Raw genomic sequence first — 22,888 nt, 5'->3', positions numbered from 1 at the left:
GAAAGAAATCGTTATTATTCTGAGATTTTTACAAATTTCCTGCTGTCAGACAGACAAGAGACAAGCAAAGCACTAAAGTAAAGTTTATTAATAATATACTCTATGGTTTATTATTCGACGACTGAGAAGTGAAGTGAAGGTTATTTTATTTTCTTCAAAGTACCTACAACTTACTTTCACTGTGCGTAGCTATATTATTTGCCACGTATTTCTCCGTTGAATATTACCTTAGTACCGGGCAATTTCTTTATGTATTATTATTAACGGAATGAATTAATTATTAGTTGTTCATTCGCAATGGGGATCGAAAAATTTACGGTATGTTTATTTATTTACTTACATAAAATCATACATTATGCAGACTGATACAGGCTATCAAACAGATTTAAATTTATGATAGTATGAAATTATTAAGAATTAAATAGGTAGGTACTAATAATTTGTGATAAGATAATATTTTTTATGGTTATGTGTACTTGTAGGTAATTTTGCATACGTAAATTACCAATTGATATGCCTACTATGTGCTTATTTAAATTTTAACAATGTATATTTTCTGTTGCAAAAGGATCAGCCAAGTAATTTATTGTAAACTTTATTTTATTATGACTTGAAAGTATTGTGCTATACCAACTTTACCATTGCATTGTTTTCAGGATGTCAAGCCATCTGAGTATCTGTACAACCCTGAGATACTCACGAGGCTCGACTTCAGCCGGAGCCCAGCCACATTTAGCCCCAAGATAAGTGCGGCTCAACCCGGTGAGGAATGGCTCAAAGTGCGTCCACTACAGCGCTCAGACTATGATAAAGGATTTCTTCAACTTCTTGGACAGTTGACCAGTGTCGGAAATGTCTCTAAAAAGCAGTTTGATGGTGAGAAAACATTTAAATTTTAAATTACTATATATAATAGTTATCTTAAAATATGTACATTTTTTAGACCCCTTTTTTGTATTTTACAAAAAAGAACTCAATTTATATAATGTTTGTGTTCAATATAATTATTAAATGATATTTCATAGAACATAATTTATTGCGTATAGATTGGTACTTATGTCCAAAGATCCAACAGACCAGACATGGCCTGAAATATAAATTTCATTTTTGAGAGTTACTTAATATTAATTTTAATTCATATTTTTCTAAATATAGGTGGCAATGTTTTACATAGATATATACCTACTTGCTATCAGATCATCAAACAATCACAGGAAGTCAGATCTAGGATAGGATAAAATAAATTTATCTTGATTTGTCATCAAGATCATAATATTTTTTTATGTACATTATCTTTGATAAGAAGAACATACTATTGATAGTAAATTCTCGTATCAAAATATGGTTGAAATTGAATGATTATAATTTTTATTAATGTGTGATATAAATAAGCTCTACTATAAGGCATAGTGGCTGACCTTGGCATATCCAAGAACCAGACGAGTGACCTTTCCAATGTCCACTTCTGGTTGAACCTGCTTTTGTTCACTCCACTATCAAGTTCTTGAGTAATGTTTGATTGAATTTTTATTACAAGTCAAACAGCTCATTACTTTATTACCTATACAGAATAATTAACTATTATGAAACTTCGCCATTAATAGGTATTAGGCACATATTAGGTGATTGTTTTGCAAATTCAATTAACCTAGTTTCTTCAACTAACAACTATGATAAGGAAAAGCAGTTCATAAAATTATGTAAATTTAATTAATTATATAACTTATTAATTACTTTATTACGCTCTATTTAAAATGTGTGCCTACAATGAAAAGTGAAAAAAATAAACATTCTCATAAATTAGGATCATGGTACAACACACACATTAGTAAGACTTGCTTGAAAAAAAACCACCTCATTTTTATGTACAGTGCGACAAACTTATCTGTTCCGGTGAGAGCGAACTAAATTGATCCATATCTCATTACTTACTAATTGTATGTAAAAGATTAGATGGGTTTATTAACTCCCAAAGAGCGAATTAACAATACAAGCAAACTTAAAATCTTATAGAATTAAGAAATATTAGACATTTATGTGAGCTGTCACCGAAACAGTGAACAGAACAGTTTGTGGCACTGTACTATATTTGACTTAGACTTTGTTCTAATGTGAAACATGCAGAAATAGATTCCTTTTTGTTCTGTCATGACTCTTTTGTGTATGAGTAACGAATGATGGTATTGTTTCCAGAGCGCTTCACGCAGATGAAGCAATCGGGCGGGTACTACGTGACGGTGATTGAAGATACGCGCGTGGGCCGGCTCATCGGCGCCGCCACGCTCACCGTGGAACAGAAGTTCATTCACAACTGCTCCTTGGTAGGTCCATTACACGTATTTGAGAAAGAAATATCGGAACTTGTTTGACTACCATGCAAGGATTGCAAGGGTATAAAGTTTCATGGCGTGATAGTGGTTACATGTAATAAGTACGTGTATGCGATAAAGATAGTTCTATGTCTAGCAATGGAATTTTTCTGATGAGTGCAATATTAGTAGATATAAATTTCAAATAGGCTAATTTATCAAGCAGTGTAATATAAACAGATTTTCTCGTGTGTTTTTCTGATGCCCATCAATTATGGTATTAGAATCAAAGAATCTAAAATATTCGTTGAACTAATGTTCAGAATGACGAGCTGAATCAGCCCTTTTCGGCTTACGAATATTGCACATTCTCTAATTTACACACCAGAGCCTCACACGGGTGGCTGTCTCGACAAGTTCGTTGATCCACTGGTAGTTTCTCCCTATTCCATAATGTTACTTTGGGAGTTCACAATATATTATTATTTATTTGCAGCGCGGTCGTCTCGAAGATGTCGTGGTGAATGACACTTACAGAGGAAAGCAGCTAGGAAAATTGTAAGTACATGTTTTTTTTTACTTCACCATCCTGAAAGTGAAATCAGCAAATAACATCAGTAGCCATTCTAGATTTCTATCTAAACACACTCTAAGGTCTAAGCCATAGAGCAACTTTATCTCTAAACTTTCATAATTATCATGAGAATTGAATGCATTGCATAAAAATCGAACCCTTTTTATTTGGTCTGTTTTACAATTTGTATGGTATCTTTTGAGACATTTTAAATCTTTCAAGTCATTATATACTTTTCTGCGGATTTCTCTGTCTGTAATCCCCGAAGTCGTAGTCAGAGGTGGACTCACACGTGAACCACCAGCTTTTCGCTGTACATTTTGTACTCACGTGATAGGTTGCTAGCCGTATCGCGAAATATCCTACATATTACTTACTACTATAACTGCTGCTTCCAGGATCGTAGTGACGGTGTCGCTGCTGGCTCAGGAGGTGGGGTGCTACAAGATGTCGCTGGACTGCAAGGACAAGCTCATCAAGTTCTATGAGACGCTCGGCTACAAGATGGAGGCCGGCAACTCTAACGCTATGAATATGAGGTAAAATGTTTGTTGTTGATTTAGGTAATTTAGGATGTTAGGATGATGTTAGGTAACTTATAGGATGGATGTGGCTTCGAAACTGATGTGGCTTATGTGATGGTTTTATGGAACGTCTATGACTTCATTTATGTAGCTGTATATTTAGCATTATGTTTAACTAAATCTGTTATAAAAAGATTTACACAACTTATCGAAGTAACAGCCAAAACTTCTTACCTAACAAACAAAAAATCCTCGGTAAACTTCTCATCTTTGTGATATTAAAATAAGTGTAAATGTATTTTATTTGTATTGTAATACATATTTATTTTATTTACAGATTCGAAGAGCCCTCTTGACAATTAGCCGCTGGGGCATCCGACCTGCGTTCTAAACTGTAAGTAAATACATTCTCGACCAAGCAGCAGTCATCCCATACTATCTCATACTACAAAGTGAGACAGCTAAACATTACGATATACAATATACATCAGATATTCATTTCATTAGAAACTAAACTTGATTTAGCTTGACATCACAGTTATTTTGCGGCTTTCTGCTTGGTTGTCAATGTGGTTACAGTTTGCAGGATCAATTGTTGTATCCATCAGGTTTTGTAGCTAAATTATAATCGTTACAAATTGATTTAGTTTCAATACCTGATGGGGTGAACAATTGATTGTGGGTGTTCTAGCACATAAGGATACTACTTATCCGATAATTATGCGCTTCGTACTTAACGTTCATTGTATTTTTATGTTGCTCATTGTTTTTAGTTTACGTAGATTTTAATAGCGTTATCTTATCATATATTTTTATACTTAAAGAAAAATGTAACTAACATTCCACTTTCGCCATTAAAGTAGTTTCATGCTTGAGTTTTTGTTTCATTTTTCACCTGCTCCTTTTATAAACATGCGAGTTGACTATTTACAAGGAAAGTCACAAATATTTATATTTAAAACTTTTATTTACAGAAGTGTAAATGTTAGTAGCAGATAGAAGGGGGATATTTCCGACAAGCAAGATTCTTCCTAAACCATACCAGTAACATTATCATACATAAAATTATAAACAGCAGTACTATATTAATTAAGACATATTATTGTATTGTTTTTTTTTACTTCTTAAGTAAAATAAACGGTGAATTATTAAAAAAAACTAAACATTCCATTTGTATCTTTATGCTCAAATTGCCCAAACAGCCTGCAATCATAATTACATATTTTAATATTGTAAAAACGAGACATGCGAGAGATGAAGTTTTTGATAAATATAAGGCTGTATATACGTTGAAAACTGTCTATCGCCAATGTGTCAGTTCTCTTTGTGCATAGACCATAATCTGACAGATTTCTCCGTACATACCAAGTATAAACGCACCCTATAACAATATATAAACGGTATAGTTTACTGCTCCGATGACTCCCGTTATTATATGAGTAATGGTACTGGACCCACAAACACCAATGTAACAAAACGACCACCGAACACACGACATCAACGTTGACAAAATTCATAAGCAAAGTGTCAGTACATTTAGAGTAGAAACAATTGACACCCTCATATACCTTCCTATATCATTGCACTCCTCCCCTCAGTTAAAGAAGCTTAATATTTACACAGTAACAATAAATACATAAATATTACAATACAAACGTTAAATAAGACAACGTATTTTTAAGTGACTTGTTTGAATATCTTTCAAATCACAGTGGTGCATATAATGGCCCGTTGCCCTGACTATATTCTTCACATCTGGGAAACAGTGAAAGCCTTGAGCGACTAATAGTTGTTTTTTTTATGATACAGTAAAAAAAACTATTAGGTATGTACTAAACTTGACATTTTACAAATCGGAAATTTCATATTTGAACCACTTCTTTTTTACTGTACTCATTACAAGCATTAATAAAACACGCTAACTAGGTATATACAAATAATAAAAATTCATTATAAAATGATGTAGTACCTAATATGGATTTCCACCATCCCTATGACAAGTCTTCATCAGTATGTTAAGTATGTACAGTATAAGGCAGAGAAATCTTACCCCTCAGAAGCATTGTTACTATGAGAAGGGGGTCAGGTTTCTCTACATATGACCGTACCTACCCTACCCTGCCTCAGCTGTACTAGTGGCATTCAAACCAGCGCTGCGAGCTAGGTACTATAGGTATAAGATAATATTCTAGGCCACACCATCCGCGCTTTACAAATCCTTTCATGCAAAACTGGTGCAAAACTATGAATGATCGAAGAATGGTACACAAGTACAATAATAAATTGACTCTTTAATTTTTCATTATGTCCAATGGATTTTCATCACGAACCATTACGTCCTTACTGCTGGGGCAAGGGTCTCCTTCTAATGAAGGAAGGGTGTAGGCCTAGTCCACCACGCTGGCCAAGTGCGGGTTGGTGAAGAGAGCAGTCCAATGGAATACTGGATTATTATTAATACCATACCTTTCGTCTCTTGTGATGCATTGATTTTATCTCTTTATAAAATATTTTTTTTTTAATTAACTTGACTTTTTATTTTTAAATTTTACATTCTCACTTGAGCTTACATTTTTGGTGTCTTTGTTACAGTACTTGATCCCGAACAGCAGAAGTCTTTATAGTTCATATCGAAATAACTATGGCTTTCTTATTTATATCCATATAAAATAAATAAGGTAACTCATTAATTAGCTAACTATCTCGACGCAGTGACTACAATCAAGGAATTTTACACATTAAATATAATTACATGATATAACCTTGATAATCTAAAAATGCTATGTGATTATAAACTAATAATATATAAAATTTAAAAATATTAATAATATTATGTTATTACATAATAATTTTTTCCGAATGTGTTTTTATCAGCATTGTTGCACGACTGTAAATCTTAAATTCATATCAGGATATATCTTTTTCAACTACATAATATCGTCACTTGGCCACTTGTATGTAACAAACATATACCTACATTCGTTCCTATGCTCTATTTAAAGTAAAATACTAATAAAATACATTTTAAATTTCATAAAACTAATAGACCTCGGTTCTGTTATGAAAAATAAACACGCATTTTATAGAGCCCATATAGTTCGCCAAATAGCATGAGCAAGATAAAGTTTAGTAAAAAGTTTGAATTTAGAACATAGCACAAAAAGACAATTATGCTATTATTTAGGAAAGTGTATATGCGAATTATGTACGAATAAAGAGGAGTCAAGGTATGTAAAAGTAATAATTACTGTTTTAGAATAGTTGTGCATTTATAAAGTTACTGTGGTTTAAAACTTTACATCGAATAAAATGTTATTCAATCTTAATTTAGTAAGTAAAAGATTGTCTCATTAAAAGTTCTTGGATGGATAAAGTTTTAATCAATTAAATTCGTAGGTTTTATTTTAAGTCAGCTCAGCGTTAAACAAACAGTATAATATTTTATAAATTATACAAGTATGCTTAATCTAATCGGAAGGGAATGGTTAATGTTTCAATTGATTACCTAATAGATAAAGCTAAAACTGTAGTAAAATGTTAAAACAGTTTTTATCATCTCATCCGCGATCAGACGCTCAATATTGGGTTTATCTAATTCGGCACTTTTTACACCCAACATAAAAGAAAAGTACCGAATGCACAGTGAACCTTCTTAATACAGAACAATGACGCTGTGAATGATAACTTCGTCCACAGTCCCTTCGCTTTAACAGCAATACACCATCAACTTACATAAATCCGGAGAGCGTTTCAAATAAGATTTTCAAATATAACGGTTTTCTAAAATGGCGGCGGCGCGGCGGCGATCTTGGTGCCGAGCTTCATGGGCCCCTGCCCGCGCGCGTTGCGCCGCGCCTCCATCTCTCTCTGGCGTTGCAGCTTTCTCTCTTCACGCTTCTTTCTCATCTCTTCCATCTTTGATGCGTTGTTGCCTGCGTGTTAGAATATTGAGGTAAATATGTGTTGTGGAAGAAGTATCATGGTTTAGCAAAACTGAACGTGAATCGCAGTATGTCTACTCTTATTTGTATGAATGTATATCATGGCTGCCATTTTAATATTGTTTCTTTATCTGTTCGAAATTATAATTTAGCATCTGATTGTGATGAAATGATAAAATAGGTAGAAGAATCATTGTTACTGTGAGAGGGGAGTTTCTCTGCACCTGACCGTACTGTCAAAAATGACACGGGAAGATTGGTCCGGTACGTGGGTCAAAATAAGGGTGCTATAGGAAGGTAAAGAGGGCTAAGATAGCAAGCAGAGTCCGCTCGCTCTTTCCCGCTCTGTAACGCTATCCCTACCAGCTTCAGATTGGACTATAGTATAGACCTTTGCCTTTGATCAATAATCGCACGTAAACTCACCATCAACAACCTCTTCAATCGGCTGGAACTCAGTGTCCTCCCAGCCGCCGAGCGAGTCGTTGCTGTTCTGGTGCGACGGCCGGTGCTCCAGCGAGTTGCGCACGAACGTCGCCGCCGCGTTGTGAGTGACGGATGTTAGTACCGGGTCCGCCCATTGGGAGTTGTTCCAGGTTTCTGATGGGCTGGCTAGCTCGGCTTCTGCCGTCTGGGGGTGTTGGAAATTATAAGGTTATAATTATATCTATACATATAGTAACACATGGTACGGTAAAGTCGTAAATGTGTTTTATATTATTATGTGAAATTATGACTGTATACTCGAGTTGATATCTATTAGCCTGCTGGATAAATTTGACTCAGATGTTTACATACTTCACACTTCACACTACACAAATATTGATCAATAGAATTTTAGTACCGCTGTCAATCATTCGTTCTCGTTCGGCAGCTGTGTGGGTCAACTTCCAAAAATTTAAGGCGATTCACACACGCACCGCCTCACCGCGCGGATTGAGGATTTTATATATTAAATTTTCACGCGGTGAGGCGGCGGCAGTGTGAAAGGGAAAGCGTTTTTCCTTATAAACTGTCATTTTTGCATACAATGATAATCCGCAAGTCTGTGAATCGCCTAAGGCGTGAGTGATGATGCCTCACCGGCTCCTCCTGCAGCGTGCCCCACTCCTCGTTGTCCCACTCGTCCTCGCACAGCGCGGCCAGCCCGCCCGCCGCCGCCGCGCTGCCGCTGCTCGCCGGCGACTTGGCGCTCGCGCCCGTTCCTGGGAGCAAGGTGAAGTAGTTAGCATAGCACAACTGCCGCACTATAGCATGGCACTAGAATATTATCTGGTATTATACATATTGAAGTAGTTGATAGACCATCCGCTAGATGTCACTATCGCAGATTCAATGCTGAGAGAGGAAAGTACTCTCGTATAGCGGCCGTAAGGGCGAGGCCCCATTGTTGCTAAATGAACTGCTATGATAAAACATGTATAGCAGCGACGACACAACGTACCAATACAGCGGTGCTCTTGAGCGGTTTATTATGTTAGTAAAACCAATCTGTGAGCAAGATTCTTGACCGAGCTTCGCTTCGCCGTAAAAAGTTTTCCCGCGGGTATTCCGGGATAAAAAGTAGCCTATGTGTTAATCCAGCACGGCTAGTATGGCCATAATAAGACAACATGTGAAGTGACTGTTTAAATTGAGTCACTTTTTGATATCAGTCTTAAATGTTAGCATAGGGTGTACATGGGACTCGTTTTAGTTGTGTGATTGGATATAAGCCACAGTGACACTGAAACTTTTCTGCTCTGTGGAAATATGTATTTCATTCGTTCTTTTTTTTGAAAATCCCTCATTTGTGGCTCTTGTTTGTATTGTCTATGGTTTTTTGACAATTTAAATGTCACCGAACGTCAAATTTGAAGAAAATTTTCGCTGTTTGGTTCGTTCGAGTGAAATATTTTGGTAATATTACCATTGCATTTTTGCATTGCGCTACCCCATGGACTCATATTGGCTCATTAACTACTTTCTTGAGTTTCTTGGACATCGTCACATGAAATAATATACGACCGAGCTTGCTCCCGACCAAGCACGATCAGATTCCTTGGGAGTTCTTCGGCAGACGATTTCTATGCACCGGCTCCATGAGACGAAGAACAAAACAGCATACCACCTGACTGATGACCCACCCACCGTTTACCCGGCCCCAGGAGCTAGAAGGCCTTGAGACAAAAGGTCGGGCAGGATCATGACGGGCGCAACAGAATATCATCTACGATGCTTGTCCCACGGCCTGACTGAATAATATTTATATAATCAATGGAAGGAAAAAACAGTAGGTAAGTGCCAGTACCAGTCACATGTTATTATAATTAAGCACATGCACACAAAACAACTCAAAAAACTTTTTTCACTTGGCAGTACTTGGTCAACTAGGCCATTCATTGGAAGGAAACCCGTACCCCAGCAGTGAGGACGTGATGGGCTATGATGATGAAGATGACAATAGGAGTCATAATCTTAGTTCATAAGTATAACTAAAATCTAATGAAACATTTTTGTTTGTTACAGAACATTGAAATTGGCTCGTAGGCAAGACGGAAGATGGTCAAAACCGGTCAGAAAATGATGGCCTAGACACGGTTGGAGAGCTCTTGTTGGCAGAAACCACCTGAAGATGGTCAGATGACATCAGCAACCTTGTGGTGATACAATGAACCGGAGCGGCACCGAACTGAAAAAGTTGAAAAACTTGGCATACATACTATGAAACCTATTTGATGACTGATATAAGCCAAGTTCAGACTGATTATTGTGATAGTTGATAACTAAGAATACCTAATATGCTTTTATGGTGTGTGAAATAGTATACTTTTTATAATTTATTAATTAAAAGTTTAATAAATGTTTTACTTACCTAAAGAAAATATTATATTTTTATAACCATTTAATTTAGTTGTACATGCTAGCATATCCACTTATTTTTTTATAGTTAGTGTGTTGTTGATAAATAATAAAGCCTGACTAGGGTTTGTCGCTGTGGAGAAAGGATTAGCATCAGTCGCTGACTGCCCGGTGTGCCGGACCTATTCAATGTATATGATTTACATTTCGTGAACTCCACATTTAGCATTCAAACTAGTCAATTAGCCACTTCATTACCTACATACTTTGACGTGAATAGGCAAACTTAAAGTATATGGGAGACAACTGAAAATCAGTGGTTTGTTCCTAAGGGCAAACATGCACTGAGTTGCTTCCAAACAAAAAATGTCTAGCTATCTAACTTCTTAGCACATGTGAGCGACAGGATTTGAATCCACATTTCTTCCGTGAGGGGCGGGCGCTTACCCGTCTGAGCTAACACCGCTACATATAAGTAATATACTTTAGTGTATAATTTTAGTCAAATAAAAAAGAGGATGTGTGTTTTGACAAATGTTGTTTTTAAAGCATTTTCAACGGGTTATTAGAGTCCCGGATCATCTTCCCTATAAGTATTATAGTAATTTTCCTTTCCTGCATCTCTTCTTGTAGAGCAATGATGAAATTAACAAAAATTAAACAAATAATTATTTGTGTCACATGTTATCACCACCTTCGAACTTGAGTGATATAATGCTACCTAAACAAATGTCAAACTGAGACATGTGTGGATAAATTGGTACACCCATGTTAGGAAATAAGACAAATCTTCCAATCTCGCTGTCAAAATTGTAACTCACATCTTGTAGTGATTATTTCGTGTTGGCCATGTTAGCGTTTGTGAGGACAACTGGTATCACACAATTTGTTGCAACTAGCTGTCATTTATATCTTGTCACCGCCATACTGTGCTACGAGGGCAGGGTGTCAGTTAACTCCATACCGAATTTCGTTTAAATCGGTACAGCCGTTTTGACGTGAAGAAGTAACAAACATACACATATACTCACAAACTTTCGCATTTAAGTACTAGTAGGATTAAATAATGTAAATAATATGAAATTAAGTTAAATAACTCACCAGCGCTGGAGTCGATCTCGCCCCACGCGGCCATGTCCCAGTGCTCGGGGTCGTAGTCGGAGGCGCTCTCGCTGTGCTCCAGCGACGTCATCGACGTGACTGACGACGTCGTTGTCGACATGCTGCTGGAGGACGGTTGCTCTGTGAAGATGAGGGGAGGTTGGTTATGAGCATTTCTATGGAATTATTATGTATATTTTATTTAGGGCTGATTTTTCAATGCTTAGATAAGTGTTATCTGAAGAATAAAATTGTTGCTGTCATTGTCTAATACAAACATTCAGATGTGACAGCAACAATTTTATTCCTCAGATAACACTTATCTGACTATTGAAAAATCAGCCCTTAAGGGTCAATTCAGACGTACTACAACCACACCACAGCCACAACCACGCGATGTGGTCGGGCGTATATTTTGTATTGACAATGAATAATCCAATTCACACGTGCCACATTTTGCCGTTGTTATCGACCACCTGTGTAATACGACCACATCGCAACCACATCGCAACCACAACGCAACCACATCGCAACGGCAACGCCGCCACGCGGCGGCGGCACCGCGGCAACCTGTTTTCCGTATTAACTGCATACGACTACGTGGTTACCACATCGCAATGACAGCGACAACGCAACCACATCGACATTTTGTCGCTGCCACAACGCAACTGCAAAAAGCCGCTGTCACACAATTCACACGTAACCACAGCTTGACCACATTTTGTCGCTGCGACGTGGTGTGGTTGTGGTACGTGTGAATTGACGCTAAGGAAACCCAAGGAAGCGTGACGATTGTAAATATTTATTAAAATTTGGAGACCTGTTGGTTGCTTGATGGTCAAGTCACGTAAGTAATGGTAAGTAGATAAGAGCGGCACAGGACCGAAACAATCTACACAGAGGACCCAGTAGTAAGTGATGCTTCCATCACGATAATTGATGATGATGATATCGTAAGTGACCCCTTACCCAGCGATCCCGGTTTGGACAGCGCACACTTGGGGTTGACTCTGGCGGTGTCGGAGTGCGAGCGGTAGAACTTGGCGGTGACGGCGGTGACGGCCCAGCCCGCCCACGTCGCCGCCGCGTTGCTTAGAGATGGCGTCGCTGTGTGCACGTCCGCCTCTGCAAGGATGGATGGAACTTTATTATGTAAAATCTCGGAATCCTTTCACCACGATGGCAACAACAAATACAACAAATTCAGCGAACCAAAATACCCCGAAACGGCACTTTTCAGAGCCAGCCTTGACGATAATTTCAATGAACATTGAAGGCTTCTCAAAGGAGAAGTCTGACTTACTGTCGGAATTGTGCCACAGGGTAAAATGCGACCTCCTTTGCATTCAGGAGAGTCACCGTGACACTGGCCAAATAAGGCCAAATATATCTGGAATGACACTTATCGCGGAGATCCCCCACGCAAAATACGGCAGTGCAGTCTTCGCTCGACCTGACATCTTTATTCACTCTGTATCAAGCACCCACGAACATAACACCGAAGTAATCACAGTTGATCTTGGCAACTGCAGTGTAACAGCTGTTTACAAACCCCCACGTCAGCCCTTTCAGTTTGCCAAACCAGGAAACTTCAAAGATCACTCCAACCACATCATCGTTGGTGACTTCAACAGCCACAGCATCAACTGGGGGTACGGTGAAACGGACGATAACGGGAAGTCAGTCGAAGAATGGGCGGATGCTCTCAATTTACAGCTTATCCATGACGCCAAATTACCAGCTTCATTCAACAGCTGTAGGTGGAAGCGCGGCTACAATCCAGACTTGATATTCGCTAGCGCCCAACTCAGTCCACAGTGTGTCAAGTCCGTCTCCAATGCCATTCCACGCTCTCAACACAGGCCAATAATGTGTCAGGTCCAGGCAGTTGTCAAGCCAATCAACGTGACATTCAAACGGCGCTTCAATTTCAATAGAGCAAACTGGTGTGAATACGCGGCAAAATTGGATAACATGATGCTGAAGGTAACGTCCCTCCCACAAAATTACGATCTATTCGTGGAAGCTGTTCACACGGTATCACGTCAGTGCATCCCAAGGGGCTGCCGTACTTCATACATCCCAGGGCTTACACCAGATTCCGCGAAAGTACTCGCAAGATATGAGACCTTGTATAATGAGGATCCGTTTTCAGAGGAAACCATACAATCCCCAATAATGATGACCAATAATGATAACAAAGATGTCCCCAATAACTTAAGTCATAATCAAGTAATAGATTACTTATATGAACAGAATATAGCTGACCATTTCCCAAACTCAGAACGAGAGTCTATAGTAAGCAATATTAAACTAAGTCATCTCTCAGGAAAGAAAGGAGGCCTATATTCTAACTATATTTTGGAAGTCCCAGCTGACGTAAGGAAACTACTGATATCACAGCGTCGAGTATATCTTCACTGGTCATCATGTCCCGTTAGAGACTACACATATGTCTCGAGGTGTTTCAAGTGTCAGCAATATGGCCACTCAGCCAAATTTTGCCGAGAGCCCGAGTCGACATGTGGTCACTGCGGACAAGTCGGCCATACCATCAAAGAGTGCCCCCAGACAACTGAGCCCCCAGTATGTGCGACGTGCCTCCGCTTCAAAAAACCTAGTGACCATAAAACCGGCGAGGAAGCCTGTCCAGCAAGGAAATTTGCCGAATTGAAGATGATCAACTCAACTGATTATGAGGTCCCTACGAGCGGTCTAATTTAAAATAGCCTAGTACGTGGTAATTTACCTACGTAATTATTATGTATGACACCGTTTAATTAATTTTAATGCTGACAACTCTTTTCACATGCTGACATAAAAACCTTGCTGACAAGTCTAAAATAGTCTTGTAATAATTTTGTTTTGTTTACCTCATTATGCCAATTCACGTAATAACCTAGTTTTTATATCTATGTATGTCCCTAATTAAATTTAAACTTTTACAACGTTAGTTTTATATAGATCGGATTAACTAAATTTTACTGTATTATTTTTGGATTTTTTTATTTAAATTATGTGCTCTTTAAGCATACCTGAGATACAAAGTACATAGCGTACCTTAGTTCAGGTTTGATTATATTAATTTAAGTTCTATAAATAACATATTTAGAATAGTTATAATTTGTATGATTTTTCTGAAATTTTAATAAATTTATCTTACCTTATCTAATCCGGGGAGGAACTTATATCTCTACTAAGCGAGGCGCGTAGAACCAAGTGGATCCAAAGTTTGGCTAATATTGACATGACACACAACAGCAAGAAGGCGTGGGCATCCATACGAAAACTAACGACAGATCCCCCACCAGCCAGTCAACAAGGTACCATTAACGCCAACCAGGTAGCTCACCAACTGCTGCTGATTGGGAAACCTCCGCGTCGAATACGTAGAACCCGCAAAAAGCCAAATCAAGAGCAAGCTGCCCCTGAATCTCCTGGTGACCCACTGAGCAAGCCTATCACCCTAAACGAATTGATGAGAGGTATCAAGGGGTTAAAGGTGGGAAAGGCAGCGGGTGTTGACGATATAACGGTCGAACAACTGAAAAATCTGGGCCCTGCGACAATATCGTGGTTACTTAAGCTTTTTAACAACTGTCTCAGTAGCGCCAAAATCCCGAAGCTATGGAGAAAATCTAAAATCGTCGCCCTCCTCAAGCCTGGAAAACTGCCCGTGGAAGCAAAAAACTTTCGTCCGATCTCGCTCCTGTGCCACACCTACAAAATCCTGGAAAGGCTTCTCCTCAACCGCCTGTCCAGCCGCATAGATCCGATGCTTATACCCGAGCAGGCTGGATTCAGGCCAGGGAAGTCATGCACCAACCAAACCCTAAAGCTCGCTCAGTACATCGAAGACGGATTCGAGCAAGGATTGGTTACTGGTGTGGTCTTTGTCGATCTATCAGCCGCATACGACACAGTAAACATCGGAAGCCTGCTGGGAAAGGTACAAAGCTTAACGAAGGACAATGACTTTGTTCGCTTTCTGGGTGAGATGCTGCAAAATAGAAGATTCCAGGTGTCCCTGTATGTGAAGAAAAGCAGATGGCGCACACAGAAAAACGGCCTCCCCCAAGGCAGTGTCCTGGCGCCAATCCTCTTCAACATATACACGAATGATCAGCCCCAGGACCTGTCAAGCTTTCTATACGCCGACGACCTAGCCTTAGCTACTCAAACAAAATCGTTCGAGGAAGCAGAAGACAACCTTGGAGCTGCTCTGGAAGGCTTGGGGAAATTCTACGAGGACAATGCGCTGAAGCCAAACCCCTCCAAAACGGAGTCCTGCGTGTTCCACCTCCGTAACCGCCAAGCACAACGCACACTCAACATCACATGGCGTGGGACAAAAATTGAGCACAATGACCACCCCAAATACTTAGGCATCACACTGGACCGTGCCCTCACCTTTAAATGGAATTGCGTAAGCCTCAAACGGAAAGTGAGCTCACGCAACAACCTACTCAGGAAGCTTACGTCAACCAAGTGGGGAGCATCACCGGATGTACTGAGGACCACAGCACTGGCACTATGCTACTCTGCAGGTGAATTCGCCTGCCCCGTGTGGGCGAGATCTGCGCATTGCAGGGAAGTGGATGTGGCCTTAAACGACACCTGTCGGACAATCACGGGATGCCTTAAGCCGACACCAGTTTGGATGCTGTACTCACTGTGCGGTATCGCCCCCCCCGATGTGCGTAGAGAGGCTGCCTGCTCTCGAGAAAAACACAGACAGGAGACCGACCCGAGGCACCCGCTCTACAACCAAGAACCAGCTCCTTACCGACTTAAAAGCCGGAAGAGCTTCCTTAGGTCTACAGTTGCCTCGCACAAGGACCCATCGAAGGAAAGGATAGACCTATGGCAGGCAAAATACCCGATGGCGAACTCCTTCATCCCCCCCAATGAGTCCCTGCCTCCCGGACACGAACTACCCTGGGCGACATGGAAGTCACTCAACCGACTCAGGACAAACATGGGCCGATGCGGAGAAAACATGTGCAGGTGGGGTTACCGCGGCCCTGCCTCCAACATCTGCGCATGTGGTGCGTCCCCACAGACCATGGAGCACCTGATGGTGTGCCCTGGATGTCCCAACACCTGCACCCGGGAAGATCTCCTCAAGGCCAACCAGAGGGGTATCGACGTGGCGGCCCACTGGGCCGCGGAAGTGTGACAGTTGCCATCGACACGACAAGAAGAAGAAGAAGATGTAAAATCTCGGAGCTAATAGGTAACATAAATGCTAATGTTGAAAGAAAGAAACGGTTCGTCTGTGGCTATAACAGGCGTGTCATGTCTGATGACCGTTGAACTTTCTGGTGGAGACCACGACCAGGTTCCATTAAGTAGCGGGTAGTGGTTGGATGAGAAAGGTCCTTATCACACTGGAGATTAGCGAACCATTTAACTGGAAAGTAGCCTGATGAGGAAGGGCACGCAGAGCTCATATAAATTAAATCTTTCTCCAATTGCCAGTGTGATACGGCCTGAAGGCCGAAGACAAAGTATTGTGGCGCTTTATTTCATATATAGGGTGGTGTAGTGTTGCCCAAATGCAAGAACAAGACGAGACTTAGCCAGTCTTGGTCTTGGTCTTGCGCCAATACACCTGGTCTTGGTCTTGGTCTTGGTCTTGCGCTCCCAGTCTTGGTCTTGGTCTTGGTCTTGCAGCAAGAGTCTTGCAAGTCTTGCAATTACCTATTAGTCTATTACTATTTATTAAAGTTTACTTTTTGATTTTAATAGATATTTTTTTATTCGCTATGTTTATGGTATTAGTCGTAATGCGCATAGGTCCAGTTTTTCATTTTCTTTGATACAGTTTTTTGCATCTCATAGAATTCCTAAGCGTACTTACCTATACACCGAACTGTTACACCTAACTACTCAGTGAAATAGCGCTCTGCAAGACGCAAGAGTCTTGCAGGCTATGTCTTGTTCTTGCTCAAGTCTTGCACGGTCAGTCTTGGTCTTGGTCTTGCTAAAAATATGCGGTCTTGTTCTTGGTCTTGGTCTTGCAAAAACGCAAGAACAAGACCAAGACTGCAAGACCAAGACTGAATTTGGGCAACACTAGGGTGGTGTGTTTGCTGCTATATCCTGAGGAAGAATCGTGAACTCACCCATGCCCTCCTTCAGGCTGGGGTCTTCAGAGACCTTCTCCAGCTTGCCGAGGAACCCGCGGATAGTCCTGAACGCCGCGTCGCGCACCTGAAAGGTCATTTAACGTATTGTTAGTGGATTTAACATAAAATTGGACTAGACAGCGCGAAGGTCTTCTTACGTAATAGTTAAACTAAACAGTTGCTACTAAATATTCTTATTTATCAACTAAAAAGTACCTAAATGTTACTGTTTAAATTGCCCCGTCCATCAATATGCATCATGATAATAAATAATGAAGTAGGCGTCGCACTGTAAAGGCCAAATTAATAGAATGGTTCAATTTAAGCGAGTAACGAGGAGATGGTATTGAACTCATAAATTAATTTGTGGAGAGATAAATAGGTGAGGCTGATGACTTCTCGAATCTCTTGAGTCTTGGACAGAGATTTCATTAGCATGGTTCGAACTCTGTAGTAACCATTACTACAGAGTTCACTCTCCACCCTCTCACACTCCTCTCACCTCCTACACAAAACCCTGCCACCAGAAAGAGACAGCAACACTCACCTGTTTCTCCGGGTCATTAGTCAGTGGACACAGCGCCGGCAGCACCCTATTGGCTACTTCAGCCAGTAAGAAGTACTGTTGCGTGGCCGCGAGCACCATCTGTCTGATCTGAGGGTGCTCTCACTCCCTCCTACACAAAACGCTTACACCAGAAAGAGACAGCATCACTCACCTGTTTCTCCGGATCATTGGTCAGCGGACACAGCGCCGGCAGCACCCTATTGGCCACCTCAGCCAGTAGGAAGTACTGTTGTGTGGCCGCCAGTGCCAAGACCCCGGCTTGTCTCGCCGGCGGGAACGCGTCGCGAGTGGCGCGGACGAAGGCCGAGACTAGCACCTTCTGTCTGATCTGGGGATGCAGGTGCGCGGCTACCTTGCCGAGGCAGACTGTTGTGTTCGTCCTGGGGATAAGGTAAGGTTGAGTTTAGCAGGAGGTGGTTTGGAAGGGTGGATAGTGAAATGCATGCAGTTTTTACCGATGTAAGCCCCTCTCCCCCACTTTAATTAATTTATTTATTTTTATTCATTTATTTTATTTCTTGAAATGTATTTATTACTGTGTTAATTTATGTATACATATAAGAATAGTGCTGGGTAAGTCACAGCCACTAATCACAGCGTCATCCAGTCATCTTAAATGTATACCTTCACCCTTTTTAGGCCGAGAGTTAAAAATACAAAATATGGGATTTCTTTAATCAGTTCCTATAAATAAATAGCAACTATCCCTTTTTAAGCAGAGCCCGTAGATAAATACCTACAAATAACCTCAAAAACCTCACCTAATCCCGCCCTGGTCATCCTTGCTCTGTAACCTCGCGAAGTGCCTCAACACCTCCACGTTGAGGTTGTTGTAGCTGAGCTTGGGCGCGAGGTGCACCACGGACTTGACCGTCTGCTCGCGGATCGTGGGGTTCCTTCTTTTTTTGTGTTTTTTTTGTAACTTCAATCGTCAATAACTCGAAAACGGTACATTATTTTGAAATTCAGGTTACTTTCCCGGTCTTAGATATAACATGCTACACACGTAGGTTTCGGCTTAGTATACCCTTTTTGCAACACCCTGTATAAAGCCAAAATATCTATCTACTAAACACATTTTCAATATTGTCGTTTCGTTAGGTTGAAAGCCTCATTATTTGTGATGTCTTTTTATCTCGCAAAGACCGCACAGGAAACCCTTAAACTTCTATCGTCAATAACTCAAAAGCGGTACATTATTTTGAAATTCTGATTACTTTCCCGGTCTTAGATATAACATGCTGCACACGTAGGTTTCGGCCTTTTTGCAACACCCTGTATAAATACAAAATATCTATCTACTAAACAATTTTTCAATATTGTCTTTTCTTTACGTACAACGCCTTATTATTTGTGATGTCTTTTTATTTTGCAAAAACCGCACAGAAAACCCTTACAATGTAGCGCCTATAGCACCCTTACAATGACTGTAAAACCAGCCTAAATGAACTCACCTGATCCCGCCCTGGTCATCCTTGCTCTGTAGCCTCGCGAAGTGCCTCAACACCTCCACGTTGAGGTTGTTGTAGCTGAGCTTGGGCGCGAGGTGCACCACGGACTTGACCGTCTGCTCGCGGATCGTGGGGTTCGTGTCCAGGAACCCGTGCACCACTTGCGGGAAGATCTGCTCGTTCACCTGCATGAAAGGGAAGTGGTTATCGCTTGCACAAGTGCACACAAAACACAACACACAAGAATGTTACAATAACTTTGCTACATCAGACATCTTGGTAAATGAAATAATATACATATATGTCTCAGGCTGGTTGAGGAAACCGTGAACAACATAATTATGCTGTATGTCTGAGGAGATGGTAAATATTAATTTGGAATGTTAATTGTTCGGATGTACCTTTGATCCTTATTACTTCGGTAGTGTCTACTAGTTGCATATTTCACTATACCTTTTTTCACGCGGAAAGACATCTGATACAAACCGAAACCACTCTTATTCAAATGCAATAAGGGTCCTGTCAGATGTCTTTCCCCGTGAAACAAGTTCTAGTCGAGCTACTATGAACTTATTTCTCTACGCTTACAGTAGCGTTCTGCAGATGCATGATGAACTGGTCGAGCTGCTGCAGCAGGCGCGAGCGCGTGGTGCGGTCGTTGGACTATAGTCCTTATCTCTCTACACTTACGGTCGCGTTCTGCAGATGCATGATGAACTGGTCGAGCTGCTGCAGCAGGCGCGAGCGCGTGGTGCGGTCGTTGGACAATAGTCCTTATCTCTCTACACTTACGGTCGCGTTCTGCAGATGCATGATGAACTGGTCGAGCTGCTGCAGCAGGCGCGAGCGCGTGGTGCGGTCGTTGGACGCGAACAGCTTCACCACGCACGGCACGATCTGCTTCTGGTAGTCTGCTTCGTCTAGGAGCTTGCCCAACTGAAGAGGATAGGAAAAGTTATTGATTGAGCTATTATTAGGTATGGTGTCACACTGTTTGTAATAAAATACATAAATTCTATTTTTTTTTAAATACAAATAGCATGAGAACCCTAAGTGTTATAGTATAGTGCTCCTTGGGAGATGCCTGATGGACCATTACAGGCTGACGATGATGTAGTCAGTGACAAATACTGTCTCAGAATATTGAATTTCATTAAATCATTGTATAGAGAAATCTTCTCTCAAAGCCCTTTGGGACTGCTGAGGACACAACAGCATTCACTTAAGTCATCATCATCAGCCTAGAGCAATCCCCTGCTGGACGTAGGCATTTACTTAAGTAGGTACTCATTATTATTTACATAAAAAAACTTAAATTCTAATGTTAATTTTGTGACACGAAACCTAGAAGGTTTATTTGTATTTACGATTCCATTTTTATCACCTTAAACATAGGATTTAAAACGGCAGATCCGGCGTCCCCGTAGTGGAACGCAGTGAGCAGCTGCGGCAGTATCTTGTGCACGCACACGGCCTCCGGGAAGCTGTCCAGGTGGCTGCTGAGCGTGGAGAAGAACTTGCCCTTCTCCACCTTGTCCTTGATCTGGATCTCTTCTAGGAAAAGCATAGTGTCTATGAGGTCGTTCTTGAAGTAGCCGCCCATTTTGCGACACCTGAAATAGTAATGATTTATGTGATAAGTGCATAATTGTTTAAAGTGTTTCAAACATTTGATAAGTAGGTATAAAAAACCATGACTGTAAAATGTGTGTTATAGATATTGCATTTACAGATAAAGTAGAGAAGCTACTTGTAATATATCTGTCTATGAAGATTACATTTGAAATAAACTAAATTTTAATATCTTGTTTATGATGATGTATGTAAATTTTGTATAAGAATAATTATTTGTAAGACAAATAATTGTAAAATCATACCTAGTGATAATATCGGCGGGATTAGGCCTGGAGGCGGGGTTGGCACTGACTAGCTCGCAGTACAGCGAGCACAGCTGCTTGGGGATGTTCTCCAGCACCTTCAGTGAGGGCTGGTTCTTCAGCGGGGAGTTGAACGCCTCCCAGATCAGGCAGCCGAGGCCCCACATGTCTGATGAACTGGAGGGGAGGAATAGAATCAGGCTTTAGTAAGTCATGGATATTCATTATAATTATGCATGGTCTGATGCACTAGAAAGAAAGTTAAAATATATGTATATCCTAGCCTTGTAATTTTTTAAATACATATTTTTTTTTGCCTTTAACTTTGCAAGGCTACTTTTACATGGTTATTGTATTCAATGTTTCAAGAGCCACCAATGACTCATACTACTATGACTCAGAAAGTGATGATAAAATTGTTTAAATCAGATTTAACTAGGTCTTTCAACAGAGGCATAATGTCCTTTAATTTTATATAAATGCCAAAAACTCACCATTTAGTAACAGACTTTAATTTAGTAGGATCCTTCTTTTCTGGAGGGTCATATATTTCTAAAGCTGGCAATATTTTGATAGGTATGCCACTGGGTGAGTCCTGGCCGTGTGTGGTGAGGAACTCAAAGCCTCCCAGTTTCCATTCTCCAGCCATTGTGACAAATATTGAGTAGAGACACACATTATTGTGCCTCATATTGCCATCATTATTTAAAAATGATAATGCTCTCTGTAAAATAAACATGATCATGTTAGCAAAGCTAGCATAGTAGGAAGAATATAAATCAACCTTATATTAAGCACAAAATTATGAACAAGATAAAGTTTGATAAACTTACAGTAATTTGAAAGATGCCCCACGCCAGGAACAAGTCTCTCTGTTGGCCCTCTAGTTTCATATCAACAACATGTGTTGCTAAAGGCTCTACACATTCTGTAGCTACATACAAAAATTTCTCAGTTTCACAGCTATCTAAGTAATGTAAAAGGCTAGGGTGCCGCATAGTCTTTAGTCTCTTTAGTGATGCCTTTGCTATATCAAACAGAGTTTCAGAACTCTTCTGAACATCAAACAAAAATATAGACACTTCATCTTGAGTCCCTCTTTTCTTCCCCTTATGCAATGTCCAGACAGTCTTATCTTCTAAGCCACGTACAGGATCCCCTACTTCGTAAGGGAAATCCTTTGTAGGATCACGAGAGAAAAACGACCACATATTGTAATGTTTTTTAGGACTAACTACTATTGGTGGACTTGCAAAACATATTTAAACACTTATTATTATATATTAGTTAGCACTTTGTAAACATAGAGATAGTTCCGTTAATTTTCAGCTAAATTAGGTAAAAATAAACAAAATGTAGAATATCTTTACTGAAACCACAATAAAAACGTAGGAAGGATTTTCAAGTGACATGACAACTGAAACTTTTGATGTTGCCAGAACAAAATATATGATTAGGTCATTTTAAATCTACGCGACTAAATATTTTAACACGCAAAGATCTAGCACGAGTTTCCACAATCGGAATATTTGACTCAAGTATCGAATAACTAATATATATATTGCTCTGTG

At 40.1% G+C, this 22,888-nt stretch overlaps 2 protein-coding genes and 1 long non-coding RNA gene across 6 annotated transcripts; 2 read left to right on the top strand and 1 right to left on the bottom strand.

Annotated features, from left to right (window-relative positions):
- Positions 1-423: 423 nt before the first annotated feature.
- Positions 424-6,134, top strand: LOC105398461 (probable glucosamine 6-phosphate N-acetyltransferase). 3 transcript variants are annotated; one of them, XM_038107256.2, is made up of 7 exons: positions 424-578; positions 657-876; positions 2,194-2,321; positions 2,806-2,867; positions 3,282-3,422; positions 3,745-3,801; positions 6,000-6,134. In XM_038107256.2, exons 1-6 carry the CDS (start codon positions 546-548, stop codon positions 3,761-3,763), a joined length of 603 nt encoding a protein of 200 aa, XP_037963184.2. In that variant the 5' UTR covers positions 424-545; the 3' UTR covers positions 3,764-3,801; positions 6,000-6,134. The 3 variants fall into 3 exon arrangements, with proteins under 3 accessions (XP_037963184.2, XP_037963183.2, XP_037963187.1); XM_038107255.2 differs by lacking the exon at positions 6,000-6,134 and adding an exon at positions 4,382-4,556; XM_038107259.2 differs by lacking the exons at positions 3,745-3,801; positions 6,000-6,134 and having other exon boundaries at positions 3,282-3,426.
- On the bottom strand, positions 4,354-22,741 carry LOC105398460 (N-terminal kinase-like protein). 2 transcript variants are annotated; one of them, XM_048630232.1, is made up of 14 exons: positions 22,151-22,741; positions 21,812-22,041; positions 21,318-21,494; positions 20,825-21,053; positions 20,260-20,376; positions 20,131-20,157; positions 19,444-19,625; positions 18,141-18,369; positions 17,419-17,506; positions 12,260-12,415; positions 11,291-11,431; positions 8,432-8,553; positions 7,775-7,979; positions 4,354-7,339 (listed from the first exon to the last, which is right to left on the bottom strand). In XM_048630232.1, exons 1-14 carry the CDS (start codon positions 22,526-22,528, stop codon positions 7,188-7,190), a joined length of 2,433 nt encoding a protein of 810 aa, XP_048486189.1. In that variant the 5' UTR covers positions 22,529-22,741; the 3' UTR covers positions 4,354-7,187. The 2 variants fall into 2 exon arrangements, with proteins under 2 accessions (XP_048486189.1, XP_048486188.1); XM_048630231.1 differs by lacking the exon at positions 20,131-20,157 and having other exon boundaries at positions 20,233-20,376.
- LOC125490572 lies at positions 9,522-10,212 on the top strand. Its single transcript, XR_007267766.1, has 2 exons — positions 9,522-9,624; positions 9,857-10,212. It is a non-coding gene; the product is annotated as an uncharacterized LOC125490572 (long non-coding RNA).
- Positions 22,742-22,888: the final 147 nt, after the last annotated feature.

Source organism: Plutella xylostella, chromosome 25 (genome assembly GCF_932276165.1).
Source record: "Plutella xylostella chromosome 25, ilPluXylo3.1, whole genome shotgun sequence".
Taxonomy (NCBI): domain Eukaryota; kingdom Metazoa; phylum Arthropoda; class Insecta; order Lepidoptera; family Plutellidae; genus Plutella; species Plutella xylostella.
Note: the sequence above shows the minus strand (reverse complement) of the source record. Positions and strands in the feature narration are given on the sequence as shown.